This window comes from Zeus faber, assembly GCF_960531495.2.
Source record: "Zeus faber genome assembly, chromosome: 6".
NCBI classification, from domain to species: domain Eukaryota; kingdom Metazoa; phylum Chordata; class Actinopteri; order Zeiformes; family Zeidae; genus Zeus; species Zeus faber.
Window position 1 is genome coordinate 12,654,767 of NC_137201.1, and position 21,869 is coordinate 12,676,635.

At 42.6% G+C, this 21,869-nt stretch overlaps 1 protein-coding gene across 1 annotated transcript in view; it reads right to left on the minus strand.

Moving 5' to 3' along the window:
- Nucleotides 1–2,129: 2,129 nt before the first annotated feature.
- cdh13 (cadherin 13, H-cadherin (heart)) overlaps nt 2,130–21,869 on the minus strand; it is a 378,607-nt gene continuing 358,867 nt past the window's right edge. The window contains exons 12-14 of the mRNA XM_080002151.1: nt 17,434–17,667; nt 13,310–13,528; nt 2,130–3,337 (exon numbers count right to left, since the gene is read on the minus strand). Of these exons, the coding sequence (XP_079858277.1) occupies nt 3,330–3,337; nt 13,310–13,528; nt 17,434–17,667 (461 nt within the window). The 3' untranslated portion in view covers nt 2,130–3,329. The remainder of the gene's footprint in view (nt 3,338–13,309; nt 13,529–17,433; nt 17,668–21,869) is intronic.

The following is a 21,869-nucleotide window of genomic DNA, read 5'->3' on the forward strand; positions in this document are numbered from 1 at the left end:
TCACCCATTACCACACACACACACACACACACAGATATACATCTCTCCCTCCCTCCCTTCCACTGAGTAATTGCTGGTAGATGAAATTGCTTTGATCGTAGACGGCTATTGATTCCAGCTGGAATGTTGCCACTTCAAAGGGGTTCACCACAGAGGCGATGCAAAGTAAAGAAATACAGCCGATATGCTGATGGAGGTGGGGTTAACAGGAAAGTGAACATTTCTCTCTCACAGAAATCCAATCTTTTATTTACATGTTTGAGAAATGGATAGACGTGTACGTGGACATGGACACAGAGCCGGCTGTGGCTCCACCGCACGGAAACGGATGAACTCTGGCTTTGAGGGAGTCTGTTTTCTGTCGAGAACCCTGTGAGGAAATAAGGGCCGCCCTTTGTATTCTTCAAAATGCGGCCACACAAGTCCTGAACTGTGAGGGGGAATTGCGGCATTCTTCACGAAGAAAAGCCTCCGTTTCTTTGAGGGATGAATGAGGTGGAAATCTACTTTTTCGATGTTGCCCCTGAACTTTTCATGAACGGGTCAACGACCCTGGGATGAGATGATTGCGTGAGGCTGAGGCCATGGTAAGAGGTTGACTGCATCCTTGTGTTCATGAAACCGCTCCCTTATCCTAGCATGTGGGAACACCATGAGGGAACAATGTTTGCACCGTAGGGTATTGCGCCTGGTCCTAAAAAAAAAAAAAAAGAAAAAGAAAAAAGGCTTGGCCTTTATCTGACCATGCAGAGCAATTACTGGACCCAATGACCCTCCACAAGAGGGCTGCCCATACACATCAAATGTCTGGTTCCAAAAAGCGAACGTTAGAGATGAGGTGTGCGAGGGTTAGTATTTCTGGAGTTTATTTTCAGACCTGCACTCCATCTTGGGTTCAGGGTTCATCCTTGGCGGTGTGTTACTTTGGTTTTTCATAGCCCAGAAGTGTGACTTTAACTCTGGCCTGAAGTATTATTTGATGGTCATGTGTGCACTAAAGGTTTGTGTGAGTACTGTGTATCGTTACAGATCCCATGTGTAACAGCCAGCAACATAACGTGGCAGGGTGAAGGCATCCTTTGGTGTTCAAAAACGTAAACCCAACTCCACGCAGAAAAGAGAGTGAAAGGCTGACAAAAAGATGACTCCTCAGACATTATTACATATGAGACCCATATATACTATATATACCTTGTACTCTATATATCGGTATTTCTTTTTAGTTTTTATGATGTCTTTCTGTGAAATGCTGTGCATACTTTTAAATCTGGTAATTTCTCCTTTCTTACGCAGAAATGAGATGTTCTGATCTCCTCTCAGAGGAGACTTGCTTTTGTTTCTCCCATGTTAATCTTCCATTCAGATGTGGATCCGAGGGAGATGATGAGGGAGATTTTTTCTTCTTTTCCATCTCTTTTGAAGGTAGAAATGAGCCTTAATGAGGTTTGATAACATTTATACACAAGTACACACATGCACTCATAATACAGTAGAGGCACATCCCAAACCCACCATCCATTCAAGCCCACATAAAAGAAAACACAGTTGAATAAATTGCGCGCACACTTCCCGACAGAAAATTAACTACAAATACACAGTAATTCACAAACGGCCGGCACAGCACTGTGGGATTTTTTTCAGTAACGGCTTTATTAAATTAGTGCAAAAGACAGACATAACTCATTGAAAATGCCATCTTTTTTTGCCTTTATTGGGTCCTCCACAATGAACCCACACAAGCTTTTTTTTTTTTTTTCGTTCAATGAGTGCAAGTGAAAAAAAAGCCAAACTAATATTTCAACAGCCTCTTTGTTTGTCGTCCTGTACATCAACGTGTGACTGGTGATGGCGGATGAGGTGCAGATTGGATGGCGTGAACCTAAAACAAACCGACTCAAACAGACTCCCGATGGATTTCTGCTGGCGATCACAGATCCTCCAAAAAAGATGCTACATCAAAAATAGTCAACACATCAACAGCATTAGAAATACCTGCCTAAAGGTCACAAAAAAACAGTTTCCTCTTTTTTTTTTAATTCAGGGGCGGGGGCGGGAGACCCAGGACCTTGCAATCAAAGTACATAAGTTAATACTGTATATTTATACAATGGTAAAAAATAAAATATTTATATAATAGTGTACTTGTTTTTAGGGGTTCACACCGTTACTTTGAAGATATACCATTTTTTTCACTCCATGACAACTAATGCAATAAAAACAGAAGCAAAAAAAAGTCCAAGAAACGACTCCAGTGTTTTTTACTTTAAGTTTTTCTTTATCCACTAACTCTGAAGGCTTACGGCTACCACCTTGTCCTAAAAAAAGACCACGACCACTGCAGACAAAGAAAAACAGGCTTTTTTTTTTTTTTTCTCTCGTCTGCTCTTTAAAAAGAGGAGACCCAAGAGACCCAACACTGGGGTGGTGACGGGAAAAATATAAAAGGGAAAAACATGGAACACGTCGATCCTCCCAAAGACCGGGACGGCGCCTCGGCCTTCGCTTAGCGACAGAGGGGAAGAGGGAGGGAGACAAGACATCCTATGGGGGCAGAGGGGGCTGGGGATCAGAGGAAGGATGGAGATGAACCGTGTGAGCGCGTCCGATGCGGTTGGAGAAGAGGCAGCCATGGCGGAAAGCAGAGGAGGGGAAGGAGGGGTATGCGGAAGAGAGGATGGGAGAAGGCCATAGGGGTCCAACGTTTACTGATTAACTGATAACGCTCTCTTTTTTACCGTGCTTTTTATCGCCACTTGGTACAGTCCGGCGGTGAAACTCTCCTGTCAGACTGTGTCAAGTAGCGCATTCGAACGCCTCCGGCATCCAGCATTAAAAGGCCGCTGAGACAAACCCCTCCCCCAACGTGATGATCTGCCAAGCACGGGCTTTGGGAATCCTATAGATCGTGTCTAAGAAGGGGAACGGCGGGGCGTAGGAATTGGGCGTTATGGAGAGAGGGATGAGAGGAGGGGTTTGAAAAGCAAACAGAATCGACGGGGGGGGAGTGGTGGACCGGACGGGTCGAAGCCAAAACCGAGGGGTGAGAATTGTTCCGATTCTTTTCTTTCTTAAATTCAGACATTTGGGGTAGTGCCAAGGGACCGTTGTGGCGGTAGTAGTAGTTGTGGTACTGGTCGTGCGGGGAGGGTATCGTGTTTTCCTTGTTTGGATTTGTCTCATTGAGAAGAAGTCTTCCTCTTCCTGAACTTGCGGTTGCTCTTCTTGTTGTTCTTCTCCTCTCCTAAACCTGGGTGACACGGTGGGGGGAGATCGTAGGTCGTAGCTTCTCGGCGTCGTCCGAGAAACTATACGGGCGGTTACGGGTTGATCTACAGACCTGGAGCAGGACACCACAGGAGGGGAAGGGAATGGAAGGAGAGAGGTGGGGGACACACAAAGTCAAGGTTATCTCGCAGACAGATCAATGGTTATCAGTTACACCATGGACGGGTGATGGTATCAAATTGCCGATCGCAGATGTCAGAATGCTGCACCTCCCTCGTCCACAATTAGACAAACCAGAGCCACTCGGAGAGCCTTAATGACGAAGCTCGCCCTGAAAGCGATTCGGCATCTGCCGCTGCTGTTGTCGTCGACAGCTCAATCGATACGTGTGAACTCTCTTTGCCGCAGCCGGGCCAGCTTCTGAACCGTCCGTGGCTGCGAGAGCTAGAGTTGCTTCGGAAAAAGTAAATAAATATATATATATATATATATATATATATATATGATCGGACACAGAATTTATTTTGCCATCAATAACATTACGGAGAAATTCTGTCGCACGACGAGGTTAGATTCTGGTATATAGAGAAGTGTAACAAAGTTGTTATTTTGGCATCAGCAGTATTTAGAATGAAAAACAATACAAACAACACAATTTTTTTTTTCTTATGTTGAACCCCTGTGGAATAAATAGCCCAAAAAAAGCAGCATATTTGTGTAAGTGGAGCCGAATTGCCTACAACAGCTAGACAGAATTTGATAAAACAAAGACAAACCGAGGAACACACACACACACACACACGCACACGCACACGCGCGCGCGCACACACACACACACACACACACACACACACACACACACACACACACACACACACACACACACACACACACACACACACACACACACACACACACACACACACACACACACACCGGTGGTACAATATGAAATGTGAGGGTTTATTGATTGCCTTTCTGCCCAGCCATCTCCTCTCATTCTGGTCTCCAATTCTGACATCTCTGAGCTGAGCGTTCAGACACTTCTTACTCTCCCTCTCCCCCCCCATGCCTCCCTCCATCCATCCTCCCTCTCTTTCTCACTTTCTGATCCTCTCATTTTCTCCCCCTCGGGCTCATTGTCGTGCGGTGGGCTCCGTCTCATTGGATGTGTGACAGCGTGACCGACCCAGGAGAGCGTACGAACCCAGGCCAGAGAACATCCAACAAAGTGCGCTGGTTTTCGCTTTTCCGGCCTGGGGGTGGAGGGGTCAAATGTATCGTGTATTATTTCACGATACATTTGCTACAAATTGATATTTAAAAAACATTGTGATTGGGCCGTGCGGCCGCAGAGAGACGAGCGGGAGCAGGGCAGCGGCAGGGTGTGTTTTACTGAACAGACTTACCTTTAAGCTGCTCTGTTTTACAGCTAATCTACCAGAATGCACGGCAGTGAACGATAAAACAACAACCAGACAACGGTGTAAAAATGACCAATTACGAGAAGAAAAAAACTAACGACACTCTTTATTCTGATTCGTCACGGCGTCTTGCACTTGTATCTAGATGCTGAATTTAGAAACAGGAGATCATGCACTTAAATTTGAAGTTGCGCCAATGGTCGATGTATACTTTTGATATTTCTAGCCTCTCGCGTAAGTCGCTTTGGACAGAAGCGTCTGACCAGTGAATAAATGTAAATGCACATGTAGTGTGAGAGGTGGTTATTTATCGTAGGCTGTGATTGTTTGCAACATGGTTTTTAGTGCTGCGCTGACGCTCCTGTTAGTCTTGTTGTGTGACGGCTGCTAAGACGCCGGTGGGCTGCACTGCGGCTTCACGGCCAAGGTCAGAGTCCTGCTGCTCTTCCCTTTTGTAAAAAAGAGGAAAGATGTGTCAAGCTACCTCATGATGGATTCGACTTTTACATGCCAGCATGGTCTTTCTCTCTCTCTTTCTTTCTCTCTCTCTCTCTCCCTCTCTCTCCCTGCCCTCCAAATAAGATTAAAGAGCATTCCGTGAGTAATGTGAACTATAATTTTGCTAGACGTTCTGAAATGGATCGGCCCCGTTGACTCAAAAAAAAAAAAAAAAAAAGGAGAAGAAAATCCAGAAACGAGGGGCGGTATCGATTTTTATTTCCTCCTCCTCCACCTCTTCCGACTCTGGGTTTTTCTTCCTCCGCGGCCGTTGTTTGGTCACGCTATGGCCAAAGACAACGCAAAGAAAAAGGGAAGTAAAAGTTGGGAATCACTCAAGAGAATCACTGTGATTTCTTCCTTTTTTTTTTTTTTTGCAAATCTAACGAGAGCCGCGTTTCGCCTCACGACACCAGAGCCAGGGATGCGGGACACAGGCCAGCGCTGCCCCCTCTGGCCAAGAGAGCCAGGCCCTTGACACAAAAATACCGGGGGGCGGGGGGTTTGTAAGAAAAAAAATGGTCCAGCTGCTTGACATGATCTCTTCTGGGGGCTGGATGTGGGTAAATGTTGTGTGGAAGCCTTCGATGTAACCGCTCACAAGACAGACAACTCTGGTCCTCTGGTAGACGTGTAGCTCTCTGTCTCTCAAACGTCCAGATACGCAGTCTTGCAAATATTAGTGCTGACCCGCAACGACACACACACACACACACACACACACACACACACACACACACACACACACACACACACACACACACACACACACACACACACACTATACAATGAAGTAATCCCACGTCACACCACCATCCTGTTAACTCCATCACCAAAAACCTCACAAACCCGTAGAGGTGTTCTTATTATTATGGGCTGCCAATAGTTAGTGCTGCAAGACTCGAGAACGATTCGTTCGGAGCAACCAAAATCGTTGAAATGGTTGCGGTGTCACGAGCCAGTGAACCTTCAACTCATAATCCGAAAATAGTTTCTCAGGCTGAATTAATTGAAGTCCAAGCCAAAATAAGATCTAGGCATTTGGGATAATTCATTTTACATGTGACTGATTTACACTTTGCATTCCAAAATAATTCATTGTGATGGAATTAAATGATTATTGTGATAATTCCGTTCACAACTCAGAGCCAAACCGACCAAAGTCCTCGCTTCATTCAAAGGATTGAATCAACCAAACAGATTTGGAAAATCTGACTGGTTGATGAGGTGCATTAGTGCAGCCTTGCAATTTTTATCTTGAAACACAAGAGCTAGTTTCCATTATTTATGTGTTGTGTGTAGTGGAATTTGATTTCCACAGCACACCTGGGGAGCTCTCAGGACCCACTAGTATGGCACGGTGGTTAGTAACCACTGCCCGAGAGGCCTGTCATTTCCCTCCTATAATTCCTTTCATGCATCATCCCTAAAACTGCTGCACACACACACACACGCTCCCTGCTCCCAGGAGCAAATTAAGTTATTTTTTATTTCACATAAATTCACATATAAAAAGAGACCACACAAAATAATTATTAAAATGAGCTATTGCAGTCTTGCCAGGTAAAAAAGTAAAAGTTAATTCTTGGGGGAGAGGAGGATCAAAGCATCAAAAGGCCACGGCGGAGAACCCGGTAAACGTTTTTGCAGCTTCTCTAATTGACGAGAGTAGAGGGGGGCGACGAGTCTATTAGCCCAGGTACGTCACGGCTCTAGGGGGGAAACAGAAAGAGCCAACGAAGGAGAGGGGAAGAAACATTATGGGGGGATGGAGGGGATTTGTCCACCTCAGCGCTTCAGGCGAAGGGTACGGACACAGAGTTTCCCACTTTCTTCTAAAGTTTACTCGGACCTAAGAAACCAAACCCTGCCGTCATTCAATTATTACTCTTGGAAACATTCAACATGAGGGAGATGATAGATAGATAGATAGATAGATAGATAGATAGATAGATAGATAGATAGATAGATAGATAGATAGATAGATAGATAGATAGATAGATAGATAGATAGATAGATAGACAGACAGACAGACAGACAGACAGACAGACAGACAGACAGACAGACAGACAGACAGACAGACAGACAGACAGACAGACAGACAGACAGACAGACAGATGGATAGATAGATAGGATACAATTTAAGTATGGGGTTGTTTTGGGCACATGAGTCTATATAATATAACACTATGCACTACAGTATATATATATATATATATATATATATATATATATATATATATATATATATATATATATATATATATATACACCATATACCATATACCATATACCGTATATATTTACTGTTGGATGTAATGATTGTGTGTGTGTGTGTGTGTGTGTGTGTGTGTGTGTGTGTGTGTGTGTGTGTGTGTGTGTGTGTGTGTGTGTGTGTGTGTGTGTAGTTTTGCTCTTCCACCCACTCAAAGCAGTGGGTGGAAATACTAGAAAGCCCTTCTGCACTCATTCATCCGTGTATTTTCTTCTTTTATTTTATTATCGCCTTTCACACATGCTGCTCCCATAAACCAAATACAAACAGCGGGTCTGGGAAAAAAAACATATTCATCTCCAAAGTCCAGGGATGCCCGTAACACCCATGTGGGGGAAAATAACACCGCAGTATTTACATTTAGTGTCCATCTTGGCTGGGTTTACTGCCTCCAACCTGACCCCGTACATCCCCACAGTTCCATTTTGAAACACCAGTGAAGCTGCACCGTGCAGATAGTGGCTGCAATGTCAAGAAAGACCTGCCCGGCAGTTGCATGTCACAGGCTCGCTGCTAGGGAGCGCTGTTGTCCTCCAACCGAACGACACTTTTATTGCAAAAAAGCGTCAAAGTTCCAATGAAAAAAATAAGTATTAAAACAGAAAACAAAGCTGCGCGTAACATCAGAGTAATACGATTTGAATAATATCTCTCCGCACTTTATCCATCTTTTTCTCATTCTGTCTCTCTTTCTCTCCCTCTCTCCGTCCTGCTGGATTCCATACGTTATTTGAACCCCTGACAACCAAGCTATGGCGTTTATAGGGTCATTATGAGGGAAAGTCACTAGGATATGGAATTAGGAAAAAAATTACAAAACAATTAAAATTATGAAGATAATTTATATATATAAAATTATATAGGTGAATATATTTATATATATATATATAGGGCAGGTTACATTTTAAAAGAGAAGGGTAAGAATTTTAAGACTTTAAGGATTACTTCAAATTAAGATTCATTTTCAAGCGGCTGTTCAACCACATAATTTTTCTGCCTTACTCTGACGTCTTTCTTCTGAAAATGCGTTATTTTTCGTGCAGTAATTATGAACGTTGAAAAGCTTTCTTGGAGAAGTTTAGGGATTGGCTCCTCGCAGCATCACGCAGGGCTTGATGTGTGTTGTATAATTCACACATGTGCGGGAAACCCCTGCACACCAGGGGACACAGAGTTTCACACCGTCTTATTTCGGCTTCCAAGGCACAACTCTCAGGACAACTCACACACCCACAATCCTCAGTTCTCCAAGAATGGGCTGAGGTGCAAACTATTTTTCAACATTCACAATTACGGCACTCAAAACGATGCGTACAATAGCCTCTCACCCTGCCTTCACCCCTTGACGTCTAACCCACTGTGTTCTACCTCTCTCCTGCTGTGAGCGTACGGAGGCTGTTGCTGTGCTGTGGTCAGGGAGGCAGGGGGAGATTGGTCGTGAGCCTATCCAGATGTGGGGGACGCTGCTCTGCTGTGGATGTGGAGCCAGGGCACACCAGCTGCGACCCCCCCCCTAACCACCACTCCGACCAACCTGGACTGGACCCGATGAGGGCCACTTCCCTTCTGGAGGAGTCCACCTGCGGTGCTATGCACCAGCTACATACTGTCTAGTTTTAAGATTGCATAGTATAGAGAATAACCTATGATTTGTCATAATTTGTCATTAATGTTGCCCACTCGGCATCCACTGCAGCCTGGTCATCCTGGAAGGGGGATTAATCTGGGATTACTTTCTTGCTTTTTTTTCTGGGAGTTTTTCCTTGCCTGGATGGGGTTTGGACCAGGGGGTTTGTGAAGCCATTTGAGACTGTACTGTGATTATGGGCTATATAAATAAACTTGACTTGACCAAAAAAAGCAAAATGATGAAAAAGAATGCAGAATTGATACTTGATACTCCAGAGATGCAGTACTCCTGACAGTTACTGTGAGCAACAAGCTCAAGCAGGACTCGACTGATTTCATATCAAAACTGAAAACACTTCACACGCACCGTGGAATGGGGAAAGAGTGACAGAGATAACGAGAAAATGGGAATGGGTGGACAGAAAGAAGGGCAGACACAAAGAAAAAAAAAATCAAAAGCATCACTATAAATATATGAGTGTGCTGGTGCATACGCTTACGGCTCTGGAGGAAAGATATGAATTGAATGAGCTTGCTCTAATCTCCACAACTTTCCTTCCTCCCTCCATTTGTCCCCCATCTCCTTTCATGTGAACTCGCTCTTGCCCAGTTGGAGTTCAGCCTGGGGATGAGGGTATGGAGAATCTGAGCATAGCAAGCGCCGATCACCTCACCTCTATCTGGACATCCTGGCACCAGTTCTTTCTCTGGGGAAATGTGTGTGTGTGTGTGTGTGTGTGTGTGTGTGTGTGTGTGTGTGTGTGTGTGTGTGTGTGTGTGTGTGCGTGTTTGTATATACCTGTGTGTCTAGTGTATAACGCTAGATGTACTTGTGGAGGCTAAGTATGCTGGTAAGAGATTGCCGAGACCACAATTATCAGAGACCACCCGCTGAGCACTATACAAACACATACTGTACATGCTGGTAGGACTGGGTGCTGTGGAATAATGTATGTGTGTATCCTGATAATCACAGGGAATTTCACACTAGAACGGTGGAGTGTATGTACATAATATATCACATGGGCAGTATATCTGCTCCTGAATTCATTAAAGAAACAAACTGAAATTGAACTACACGGCGATTGAAAGCAAGACATCAAAATGAAATGTTTTTAAAATAGTAAAACTCCCTCTGACATCTCTTGCTGACAGTCATCTCTTCCTCACACTCACTAGTGTATTGGTATTACAATTCCCCCAACCCCAACCACACCCTTTAACCTTTTTCCTCGCATTGTGAGATATCGCAAAACGCTGATCTTTTCAGCCTAGTGTCGGAGCAGTCTTTCAGAGGCCAGTGCCCAATGCACTCCTGTAAGGACACGGTCCACAAGAAACCAGGGGAGGCTGCTTCGTCATTGTGCATTCAAAACGTGTCAGAACGTCTCCTGATAATGTTTCTAATCCTTGCAGACCACTAATTGAAACCTGTCAAAAAACAGGCCGGCACTTCACTAGGTTTTCTGATAGTAACTCATCTCTCATCTGGCCGTGGATTTTGGCACCTAGGAGAGCATTATAAATAACCTTTTGAGTGTACTCTCTCTATATCCGCACTGGCCGAACGTGTGATTTGATTTTGCTGTTAAGTCAGTAACGGGGGAACAGTTCCAGACTAATTACTTTAAAGGTGCTCGAATGGGTGATTACTCCAACAGTACCTTGTAAAATTGTATTACAGGCAGTTGGTTTGCGATAAAATTCCAAGTTCGGACCTTTGAGCGATATTATAATTTCCTTTGAAGGTAGTCAGGTCCAAGAAGTGCACACATATCATCTTGCTTTCACCAGAGAACTGAGATACGTTGGCAGTTATTCAGACACCTGACAAATTCAATTAATTCTTCCTTGTTAGCACTCAAAAGAGGCGGATATCGTCTGGGGACCATTTTCACAACACAACCTGTTTTTAGACTGGAAAGGGTTAACAGTATTCTACACCCTGCCTGAAGGAACACACACTCAATCCCACACACTTCCCTCTCCTGGAAATCATACTCTAAATATCTGTGTCTACTCCTCCTCTGAATGACATACAGCATCGTTACTGTATGTCGCTAACATCTCCCGGTGTACACTTACTCAAGTGCCCAAATAATGGACATGTGGCCAACCACTGAGCCAGACAGACAAAAAAATCTGTCACCAGAACAAGTCGTTCCCTCTAATGAATACCACAGTCTATCACCGTAGCCCGTACAGTGGAATAATGAATGCCACCCTTTCCAGGGGAAAAGGACATCAGACGTGAAGGATCTGTGACACATTGACCAATTAAAATACTTTTCTAGTTCATACACGTCGGGGGGATGCTGCCATAGAAACCGTAGGATCACCAAATAATATCGCGAAAAACTTAAAGTGTGCCAAGTTTAAACTGCCGCAAGGACACAGGTCCAAACAACGACGATGAGGGGGGGGGTTACAGGACCAACAATTGCTGACGGGTCATTTGTGCGCAATGCAGTGCAATCATGATCCCTCGAGGTGTGGTTTTTGACAAAGCAAGGTATTTTCAGGATGCAGAATTGACACTTTTTGTTCCCACTCAGTGATTGGAATGGTCACTCGCTGTGCAGCAGTACATATGAAGTACAATTTCAGCTTGGTGCAGCTCCTCAAATTCAAAAGGAACATGCATTTTTCCTTGGTAGACAACAACTGTAAAGCAAATCCAGGCACTTTCAAGCAAAGTGATATCTGAAAGTGCTGCTTTGCATTTTCTGCATCCACCTAATACCTGGTGTTTCCGACCCCATGCATCGCAAAGCTTTAAAGAAAGCGTTTTCGTGTGGAGAAGCTGGGATGACGACTTCTTTGGAACGCATTTTTTATCATCCGAGATGTTGGGATTCAATAGATAATAAGAGGAAATGAGTTTACGACAAACAGAGATGCTCCCTGCAAGCAAAGGATTATGGGAGAGTGTTTTGGACTACTGAGGAGAGATAGGTGATGGGCAGGACAAGAGTTGGCACAGAGACACAGAGACAAAAAGAAAGAAATAGAGAGTAAAGTAATGAAGGAAGAAATGATGCTTAATGATTAAATAAAATCGACCTGGTCTTATGGTTGACTTCACATATTGACGCCTATGAGACAAAGAGATACAGTAAGCGTAAAACAATGCACAACATTCAGTGTCTGAATACAACGTCATAAGTTTTTAAATTCGATATTTGTGACGTCATAGATTTCCTCGATCCTCAATCCATCCTCTCTGCCTCCTAACCAACTCCCCATCCACCACCGTCCACCCATCCATCCATCCATCCATCCATCCATCCATCCATCCATCCATCCATCCACCCATCCACCCACCACCGTCCACCCATCCATCCATCCATCCATCCATCCATCCATCCATCCATCTATCCATCCATTCATCTATCCCACTGAGCATCACATGGAGCGTGTGGACGGCCCAACTCTTGAACCACGGAGTTCAAGCCTTGAGGTAAAACAAGATCTGTAAAGGCAGAATGAAAGCGTCTGACGGGCGTCCATTGTGCTGGTGTTCTGGAGGAGGAATCTGCATAATTCATGCTCTGGCTAATGACTCAAATGAGATGCAGGGAACGCCCAAATCGCTCTAGGCACCATGGCAAAAATAATAAGTTCCAAAACACAACGCTGAGGAAAAGCATCCAAAAATTGCACTGGCTGCATGCATTGACGCTCTTGCACAAACGTTCTTATGTATATATTCTTATAAAGGTCATAACACAGAAGGGAATATATTGTTGAATAAAGTGATCTGATTCATTTTCTGTTGATAAGCTCTTCATTCAGAGTTAGTCTTTCTACTCCTTTATCTGTATTCATAGAAGACAAAGCCAAACATGTATTGATTACCAAGAGTGTAGCGCTTGTTTCAGTCAGTTGGTAATTTTGGTGGAGTTTGCAAGAGGGCCCGCATTTATCGGAATCAAAATCTCAGAATCAGAAGCTGTACAAAGAAATAACATAAAAAAAGCTTCAAAGTGTGAAAAAACAAGAACAGGCAAAAATAAAGAACAGAAATATATATGTATATATGTATGTTTATATCGATATGTTCTATATATTCATATACATGTATACAGTATATACAGTATATGGATATTTCTGTTCGATTATATGCACAGGATAAATTATAGGTATATAAGGTAAAAACTATTATGAATAAAAATTTATGCTGACAAATAAAAATACTTCATTACGCCCATTTAGAGGCCAAAGGACTAGCCTAATGGTGTGGTGTGATCATACTCACAGAGTCGGGCAAGCAGGAGCGAGGCAAGCAGTAGGAGCAGGCTGGCGTGGTGGGACGGGGCCGAGCTGCAGTGCATCTTGTTCTTCTTGCAGACGCACACCTGTACTTTGACCTCCGTGTTGTTGGACAGGGGCGGGACCCCCGAGTCAGTGATGAGCAGCGGGAGCTGGTAGTTGGCCTTCTTCAGGCTCTGCAGCAGCATAATCTGAGAGTGCGTGGCTGTAGGGGAGACACAGAGAGACACTGGCCAGGTTAAAATACGACAAAGGAGATTATTATTATTTTTTTGATTCATTTTCGTTTTTGAATCATTTAGAATACTTTTCCAATGTGAAATAACGGTTTGTTTTGAAGTAGAATCAAGATTCAAGATTTTTTTTTCATCACATAGGTCATACAAGTACGGTGCAGTGAAATGATAAAAGGTCAAAATCTGAAGATGTGCAAAAAAAGTCGGGAGAAAAGAATATTAAGAAGAAATAATCGACATCAGAAATATTTATATACTGTATATACTTGGAGCAAAAAATACAATCCAAAAATATATATAGGCGAAAGATATAAGAAAAAATATGAAACAATCAAATACACTAACAATATCACTTCATGCGTGTGATTTCTGAGGCTTTTGCAAGCTTTGGTAGAATAGCATTAACTCTGTTTAAGTAGTTCTTGGCTTTGCAAGTTTTAGCGAGAGGTCACAGGTTACATTTTTGAATGAATTCTAGGAATGACGGCAGTATTTTATGTTGCAATAAACACAAAAAAGCATATTTTTTGTATAAATCCCAAAACACAATGGGAAAAAAAACATTGGAGTGAGGGAACCTAAAAAGAGACACCATCACCAACATGTTCTATAGACGCAAACACTACTACACACTAAACTGTTCTGCTTTTTATCTTCCACCAGAGGCTGGAGTTTTATTTCATTTTTACGAGAAGACCCACATTTCTTATTGCACCTGCTCATTATACCACGGGAGCCACAAACCACTTCTGGCAGCTAGAAAAAACCCCCACCAAAATGGGATCCTTCGAAATAGATTTAGGAATCCTTGCATTTTGTTGCATCAGTGTTTCCGAGAAGCCTCCAGAGAAACCACCCTGCTGGGTTTAGCTCCGTGCTAAGCTCTGCTGCAGGTTTTATTTAAATACAGCAGTGCAGGGGGAGCGTCTGAACTATAAAATGTAAAATGAGGCGGCATTACCTGTTTAGTTTTTGGATGTATTAGACACCCCCAGCGGGATTTCGCTTCCGAGTCTTTTTGTTATTGCGGAGACCAGAAATTATTGATTTTGCCGCGGATTGTCTCGAAACTTGCAATGCAATTTGTTAAGTTTCCTGTGTTGTTTTTCCAGTAAAATTGAGGGAATTGGCAAACATTACAACTAAGTTAAAAAAATCACTACTGTATTATATGACTGTGATACAATAAAAATATTGTATACACAGTTATGGTTTGAAAAGGTTTCATTTTCGAAGCTCATATTTGTAAATGAAAATTGACTTTCATGTTGGTGTTAACCAAACAAATGAACCATCACATGACATACACACACACACACACACACACACACACACACACACACACACACACACACACACACACACACACACACACACACACACACACACACACACACACACACACACACACACAGTGTTTCTGGCCTCAAACCCAAAACCTGAAATAGTCCTCCATATTTCACTGTAGCAAAGGCCTTTCTTGCAATTATTCCTTATTCCTTCTTCCTCCCCCCTATCTCTCTCTTCCAGCCGCGGTGATGGAGGAGTGTCCCCTCCCCGCCCCCCACCTGTCACTCAGAGCCAATACCTCTGGGCAGGTTTTAGCTCTGCTCCATCACTCAAACACACACGGACATGTTCAGTCCGGAGTCAGTGGTCGTCAGTGGTCATTTCTCCATCTCAAAACCTCTCCCCTCCATCTCCACCAACACCTCATTCTACTCCTTTGGATTGTGCACTTCCGCTCACACTATCGGGAACAAATCACATTAACGAGTTATTAACCAAAGGTGAAGAAACCCAACAAATTATAATTTTCTCTTTGAGAGTTTGTTAATTAAATCCCGCCAAAGTTAATTTCCTTTTCCATATTGACCCCTGTGCCACTTTTTATGGCGAGTTGAAGTGAAGTGGCTTCACGTGTGGCCGTGTGACTAGTGTTAGGTGTCGGTTAACCGAAACATTTAAATATATTTGGATGATTTCATTGCTACTCATGATCAATATGAGTGAGAACTTTTTAATGTGATAGTCTGGAGTGGCGTGCATTTGTTCTCATGGAACTGTGCAATGAAGAAATGCTACACAATAATTACAATTAACACTATACACTGGTCAGCGAAAACATTGAAACCACTGACAGGCGAAGTGAATAACATTGATCATCTCGTCCAATGGCACCTGTCAAGGGGTGGGATATATAGGGCAGCAAGGGAACAGTCTGTTCTTGAAATTGATGTGTTGGAGGCAGGAAAAATGGGCAAGAATAAAGATCTGAGCGACTTTGACAAGGGCCAAATTGTGATGTCTAGATGACTGGGTCAGAGCCAACACAACAGGTCTTGTGGTGTGTTCCTGATATGCAGTGGATAGTACCAACCGAAAGTGGTTCGAGGCAGGACATCCCGTGAACCAGCGACAGGGTCATGGACGCCATTGGCTCATTGATGCACAGAAGATCTATTGTAGCGCAAATTGCTTTAAAAGTTAATGCTGCTTTGATAGAAAGGTGTCAGAACACACAGCGCATCACAGCTTGCTGTGTATGGGGTTGTGTAGCAGCAGACCAGTCAGAGTGCTCATGCTGACCACTGTCCGCCGCCGAAAGCGGCTACAATGGGCACGTGAGTGTTAGAACTGGACCATGGAGCAATGGAGGAAGGTGGCCTGGTCTGATGAATCTCTGTTTTCTTTAAACATCATGTGGGTGGCTGGTTACGTATGCGTCGTTTACCTGGGGAAGCGATGGCACCAGGATGGACTATGGGAAGAAGCTGGCGAAGGCAGTGTGATGCTCTGGGCAATATTCTGCTGGGAAACCTGGGGTCCCGGCATTCATGTGGATGTTACTTTGACACGTACCACCTACCTAAACATTGTTGCAGAACAAGTACACCCCTTCATGCCAACGATATTTTCTGATGGCAGTGGCCTCTTTCAGCAGGATAATGCGCCCTGCCACACTGACAATGATTGTTCAGGAATGGTTTGAGGAACAAAATGTTCAAGGTGTTGACTTGGCCTCCAAATTCCCAAGATCTCAATCCGATCGAGCATCTGTGGGATGTGCTGGAACAACAAGCCCGATACATGGAGGCCCCACCTTGCAACCTACAGGACTTATAGGATCTGCTGCTAACGTCTTGGTACCAGATACCACAGGACACCTACAGAGGTCTTGTGGAGTCCATGCCTCCACGGGTCAGAGCTGTTTTGGTGGCACGAGCGGGAGCTTCACAATATTAGGCAGCTGGTTTTAATGTTGTGGCTGATTAGTGTATATAAACTGGGGCTGACAAAGTAAGCTTGTTAGTAACATGTTAATAAGCATTAATAACACATTAATAACGCAATAACACAATACATTTTAACGCTGTTATTTATTTGATCCTATTAACCCATGTTCCTAGTTTGACCCTTTAAACCATCCATGGTTCTCAACCCAAATGCCTCCGCGCCTGTTTTACTTTTCCTTTGGACTGGACACTGGCGACGACAGGTCAGTGAGCAGCCAAACTACCTCGGGGTTTCAGAGCCTCAAATCAATGAAAATTGACAATGAATCATTGCCCTGGTTTTTAAATAGAAAAACCTTCCTCAGGGTCATATTTGAGTAGGTTGGAAAAATTGCGATTAATTGCGATTAATAATTTGAATTGATTGTTATCCCATATTTAAACAAGTTAGAAATGGCGCATCATCGTACCTTGTACTGAGTGGAAGTCACTAGTAAGAATAGTGCTATTTCATGTTAACTTTGTGTAGATTGATGTCAGTTAGATTTTTATCTCTTTCTTGACTACATAATTTTTGTCGCTGTTATTCCCGATTTTTCCTCGCGGGATTAAGAATTTCTTATCTTATCGCTACTCACAGTTTACCCTGGTAACCTTCCATGTCTTCTCCAGGCCAGGCTGCTTTCCCAGCTCTATTGTGAAGGGCCCGGCGTTGGGGTCAATGTCCCGGTCGCGGCCTCCAACGATGGCCACGTTCATGTCGTGGGCGTCCTCGCAGACCCGCGCTACCGACGGGAACACATAGGGGGCGTTGTCGTTGTAATCCTGCAAGTAGATGACTAAGGTGCCGGTGCCCGTGGCTGGAGGGCTGCCTGAAAACACACACATAAATAAACCAAAATACGAAACAGAGTGTTAACAAGCAGCCAAACCATATTTTGCATTCGCAGCCTTTGCGCAAACAAAGAAAACAGTAAGCACAAATGAGATGACTGACTATTGATTTCAAGTTTGACTTATAAAAGCACTAAAAGAAAAGCCTGGCATTCAAGAACTAAAAGATTGGAAGTTGTAATGTTTTTTCCTAATTTTCTGTTATGGTCTTTCTGCCGCCAGTCGATAAATGTGATTTTCGTATCAATCCAACCTTCGTCAGGGATGAGATTCTATCTCTGCTGGAGCGATCCTCCAGCGGTTGTGATGGATGTCAAGAGGGTGGGATTCAGTTAGCTCCAAAAGCACTTTAGAGTTGAATTGGCGGTGTGCCTAAAATTACACATAATTATAGCAAATTCAAGCAGTTATTTCATGAATCCAATGTGGAGAAGCTGCCGGGGGATAATACGGAGCGTGGCGCACGTTTTGCAGCGGAGAGGACAGCCTGTTGGGACGGCTGGCAGCGATAGCCACAATAGAAGCTGGTTAGATCAATACTGTGGCCAATCAACAGGTCCTTAGCAGGGCCACCAGAGCTATAATGGAATATTACAAAACCAGGATTTCATATATTGTAAATATAGAAGAAAAGAAAAAGGAATTCTCTGTTTTCATCCTCTGCCTCAATACGAGAACAGTGATAAGTAACCGAATATGATTAAAATTGGAATCTATTGATCATATTCTAAGACAGATTGGATTTTTACAAGTTTTTACAAGTTACACGATGCGATTTGTCTTTGAATTTCAAGGTCACAATTCAATTTTCTAGTAAAACATGTATTTTTTTTTTCCAGCCCCAACGGCTGTGCCATTGTTAGACTATGGAGTTTTGATTTGCCAAATTCCTAGCCCTTTCTTTTGCCTTGAACTTGAATTTAATCCTCAGTAATTATTTTCAATTTGCTAGCCAAAGATTCACTCTTTTGGCCATGATAGTAAGCACAGTTCCTTTTATGATCAGTTTGTGACGTTCTTAGTAGTTACCACGATAGTAGTGTGCCCTAATGATAGTGCCATAACAACTCTATTATGCATCCCATTTATTATCAACCAATTAATTTAGTCAATATTCTTACTGGAAAAAAATTGAATCCCGGATCAGCAGTGGATGCCTTGAAGAAAACCTAATAATAATAATATCCAACCCTTTTTTATTTTCACTGTTTCGACTCAAATTGAAACTCACTTTAAAAGCTGACTGACATGAATTATGTATTATTTTTCTTTCATAAACGCATTTTATTCAAGAAAAATGCCGGGCCAAAGAAAGGAAGAGCAGCTCTGGCTCCTCCGTTTCACTGTGGTTAGAGGGTTATTTACAACAACAACAAAAAATGGCTCAAAACAGGTGGAGGTTAGTCCGCAATTAAGACAAGATCTGTTATTTGGAAAGAATAAAAGGCTTCTCTACCTTTTCAAGGTAAAAATATGTTGTTGGTGTCTGAGGGCAACAACAACGGGAAAATGGAGAAAACAAGTTGTCAAGAGGTTTGGAAAATGAGTAACGCTTGTAAAAAGAGAATAATGAGGCAAAAATAAACACATAAAAATATGTACAACGTGTGATTCTATGCACAGGATAAATTATAGGCAGGGGTGCACATACCATTTATGGTCTGGTTCTCAGGGGAGAACCAGGGGGTGTTGTTTGGTGCTCACCATTTATGCGGCCAAAGAAAATAAATAAATATCTATTTTTATAAATATGTAAAAACACACACACAAATCAAGATATACAAAAAATATAAATAATAGGTGTCGGATTGTTATTTTTATTTTATTTTATTATCTGACGTTTACTAATTGAAAGAAACCAAAAATCCCCGCGTGCGGTTTCCTGGTGCAGTGACAAGCTTGGAGCACGGCAATGAAAGTCAAAACAAACTTTTAACTGAGGCCTTGTAGATCTAACATCTCGCCTCATATTTGTTAAGAAACAGTACACAGAAATCAGTGAAAGTTTACGGACTAAATACAACGGAACCTGGAAGTTATGTTCAAATGCCATTGGATCACAGAACTAGGGGCCTCAGGAGGGAGGCACTACCCACACAACAAAGCATCCTGGAACAGGATGGTTTGAGGTATGTGAGAATGGCTAGAATACATAATCTGAGTGGTATTTTCAGCAAAAAATTGAAAAACATCTTTTAGGGACCTCAGAGACCGATATCAACATGTGTAAAAAGGAGCATAATAGGTCCCCTTTAAACGGTTTGAACTGATTTTATTTGAGGAAAGTTATTATTGAAAATACGTTTTTTTTTTTTTATCATATATTAAATTGTATTATTATTATTATCATATACTGTTTATAAAAATATATATTCATATGAAAACATAGCCAGATAATAATGGTTATCAGAATTGTTTGCCCCTTAAAATTGGTATTGGTATCGGTGACAAAAAATCCACATCAGACATGACAGGAGGTTTACTTTGAATAAATTGAGATAGAGAGATGGATGGATAGAGGGCGGATGGAAGGATGAGCAAAAAATCTGCACAGTTTTCTTGTTTTTTTTGTTTGCTTTAGGACTCATTTTCTTGTTTGTTTATTCCATCCACCTATCCACCTACCTAACTTCCTCCATATACCTATGTGCCTTTCTTGCTTGTTATAAAATCTTTAACTTCAACTACTTCAACAAACCCTATACACGCCCACTCCTCCATCTTTCTCTCTTTCCCGCCGCTGTACTATCTCCTTCATCCCCGCCATCCAGCCTGCCATCCGTCTTCTGCCTCTCCGCTGGTGCTCATCCTCCGGCCTCCACTTGACTCCACTTTGTCAGAGGGAAACACGGCCAGCACATTTGTCACAGAATGTACGAGAGATCCTCTCAACTATTCGCAGCTGTTCATTTTGAATGCATCAGATAATTGAGAGGGTGAAAAAAAAAGGTTAACACGATCAGTCAAGGGTAAAAGGTATAAGAGACACCTATGAACCCAGAAGTCGTCATTTCATTTTAATGTGTTGGGATTAAAGAGTTATAAATGTAGAAAGAACTGTATAATAAATTCTGGCACCTCTTTTTGAAACGTGCCACGGCTGCAGCTCAACAGTTACCGGCTCACCAGTTAACTTAACATGACAGTTTACACTCTTTGAGGAAATCAAATATTTATAAATAAAAGGCACTTTGAGCACATGTTTTGCTTCCTTACAACACTTGGCCCAGCAATATATGCCATCAGCCACAAGCAGTACTTTGAATATATACACTCATCTATCATTCAAGCCAGTCGACGAAAACTGTAATAATGTGGAACCGCCTGCTTCAGTACTGGATTTCCTCAATATTTCATCTCCAAATGACTTGAATGTACAGCAATTCGCAGGCTCCTTTCTATGCCATTGCCTACTTTTCCCAATGTCATCTGGGTGATAAACTCGCCACACCTTGCAATAAAACCACCGTCATTACACACATTTAATTTTGTTAATAGAACATTTTTTTTACTATTAGTTTAATGTGCGGATAATTCAGTGACGGGAATGTGGCTTTAACTCAATGTCACTGCCAAACGACTGGACCCCAACTCTGTCTTTATTACCCAAATCATCATATTTAAGGATGCTTTTTTTTTAACCTGGTATGGTAATTTATGTTTTTTTTTTTTTTTTTTAAACGTTAATATACTTTATGGGAAGTGCTGCGGTTTACAGAAGGAGTTTCCATTAATCCCGAATTATTGTTTGATAGAAACCTTTTTGTAAGAGGGAACTTGAACTTAAAATTAACTTTTCTATTTACTCACTGCTTTCTGTAGTGATTTGAGGCGGAACTACACTTATGCTTTCTGTTAGACGGTAGGGTTAAATTTTTCTGCGGTTACGGAGATCTCCAATTCTTTGCTAAAATATTGACTTAGCATTGGGCTGAATAAGTAATCCAGCGTTTGGCTCTGGCCCCATTGGTACGTGCCGTCAATAACTTGATGATACAGCCTTGGTGGAGAGTTTCAAAGCGGATGCAGCGATATATACTCTCTAATAATATCACAACATCCCCCTTAGTCCTCGCAGATCTACAGCAGAACAGGAAGTTAGGTGATGGTGGGATGAGACCACTGAACGAGGCAACGGTTTCACACTGAAAACACAACTTCATCTCTCGTATCCGGGAAC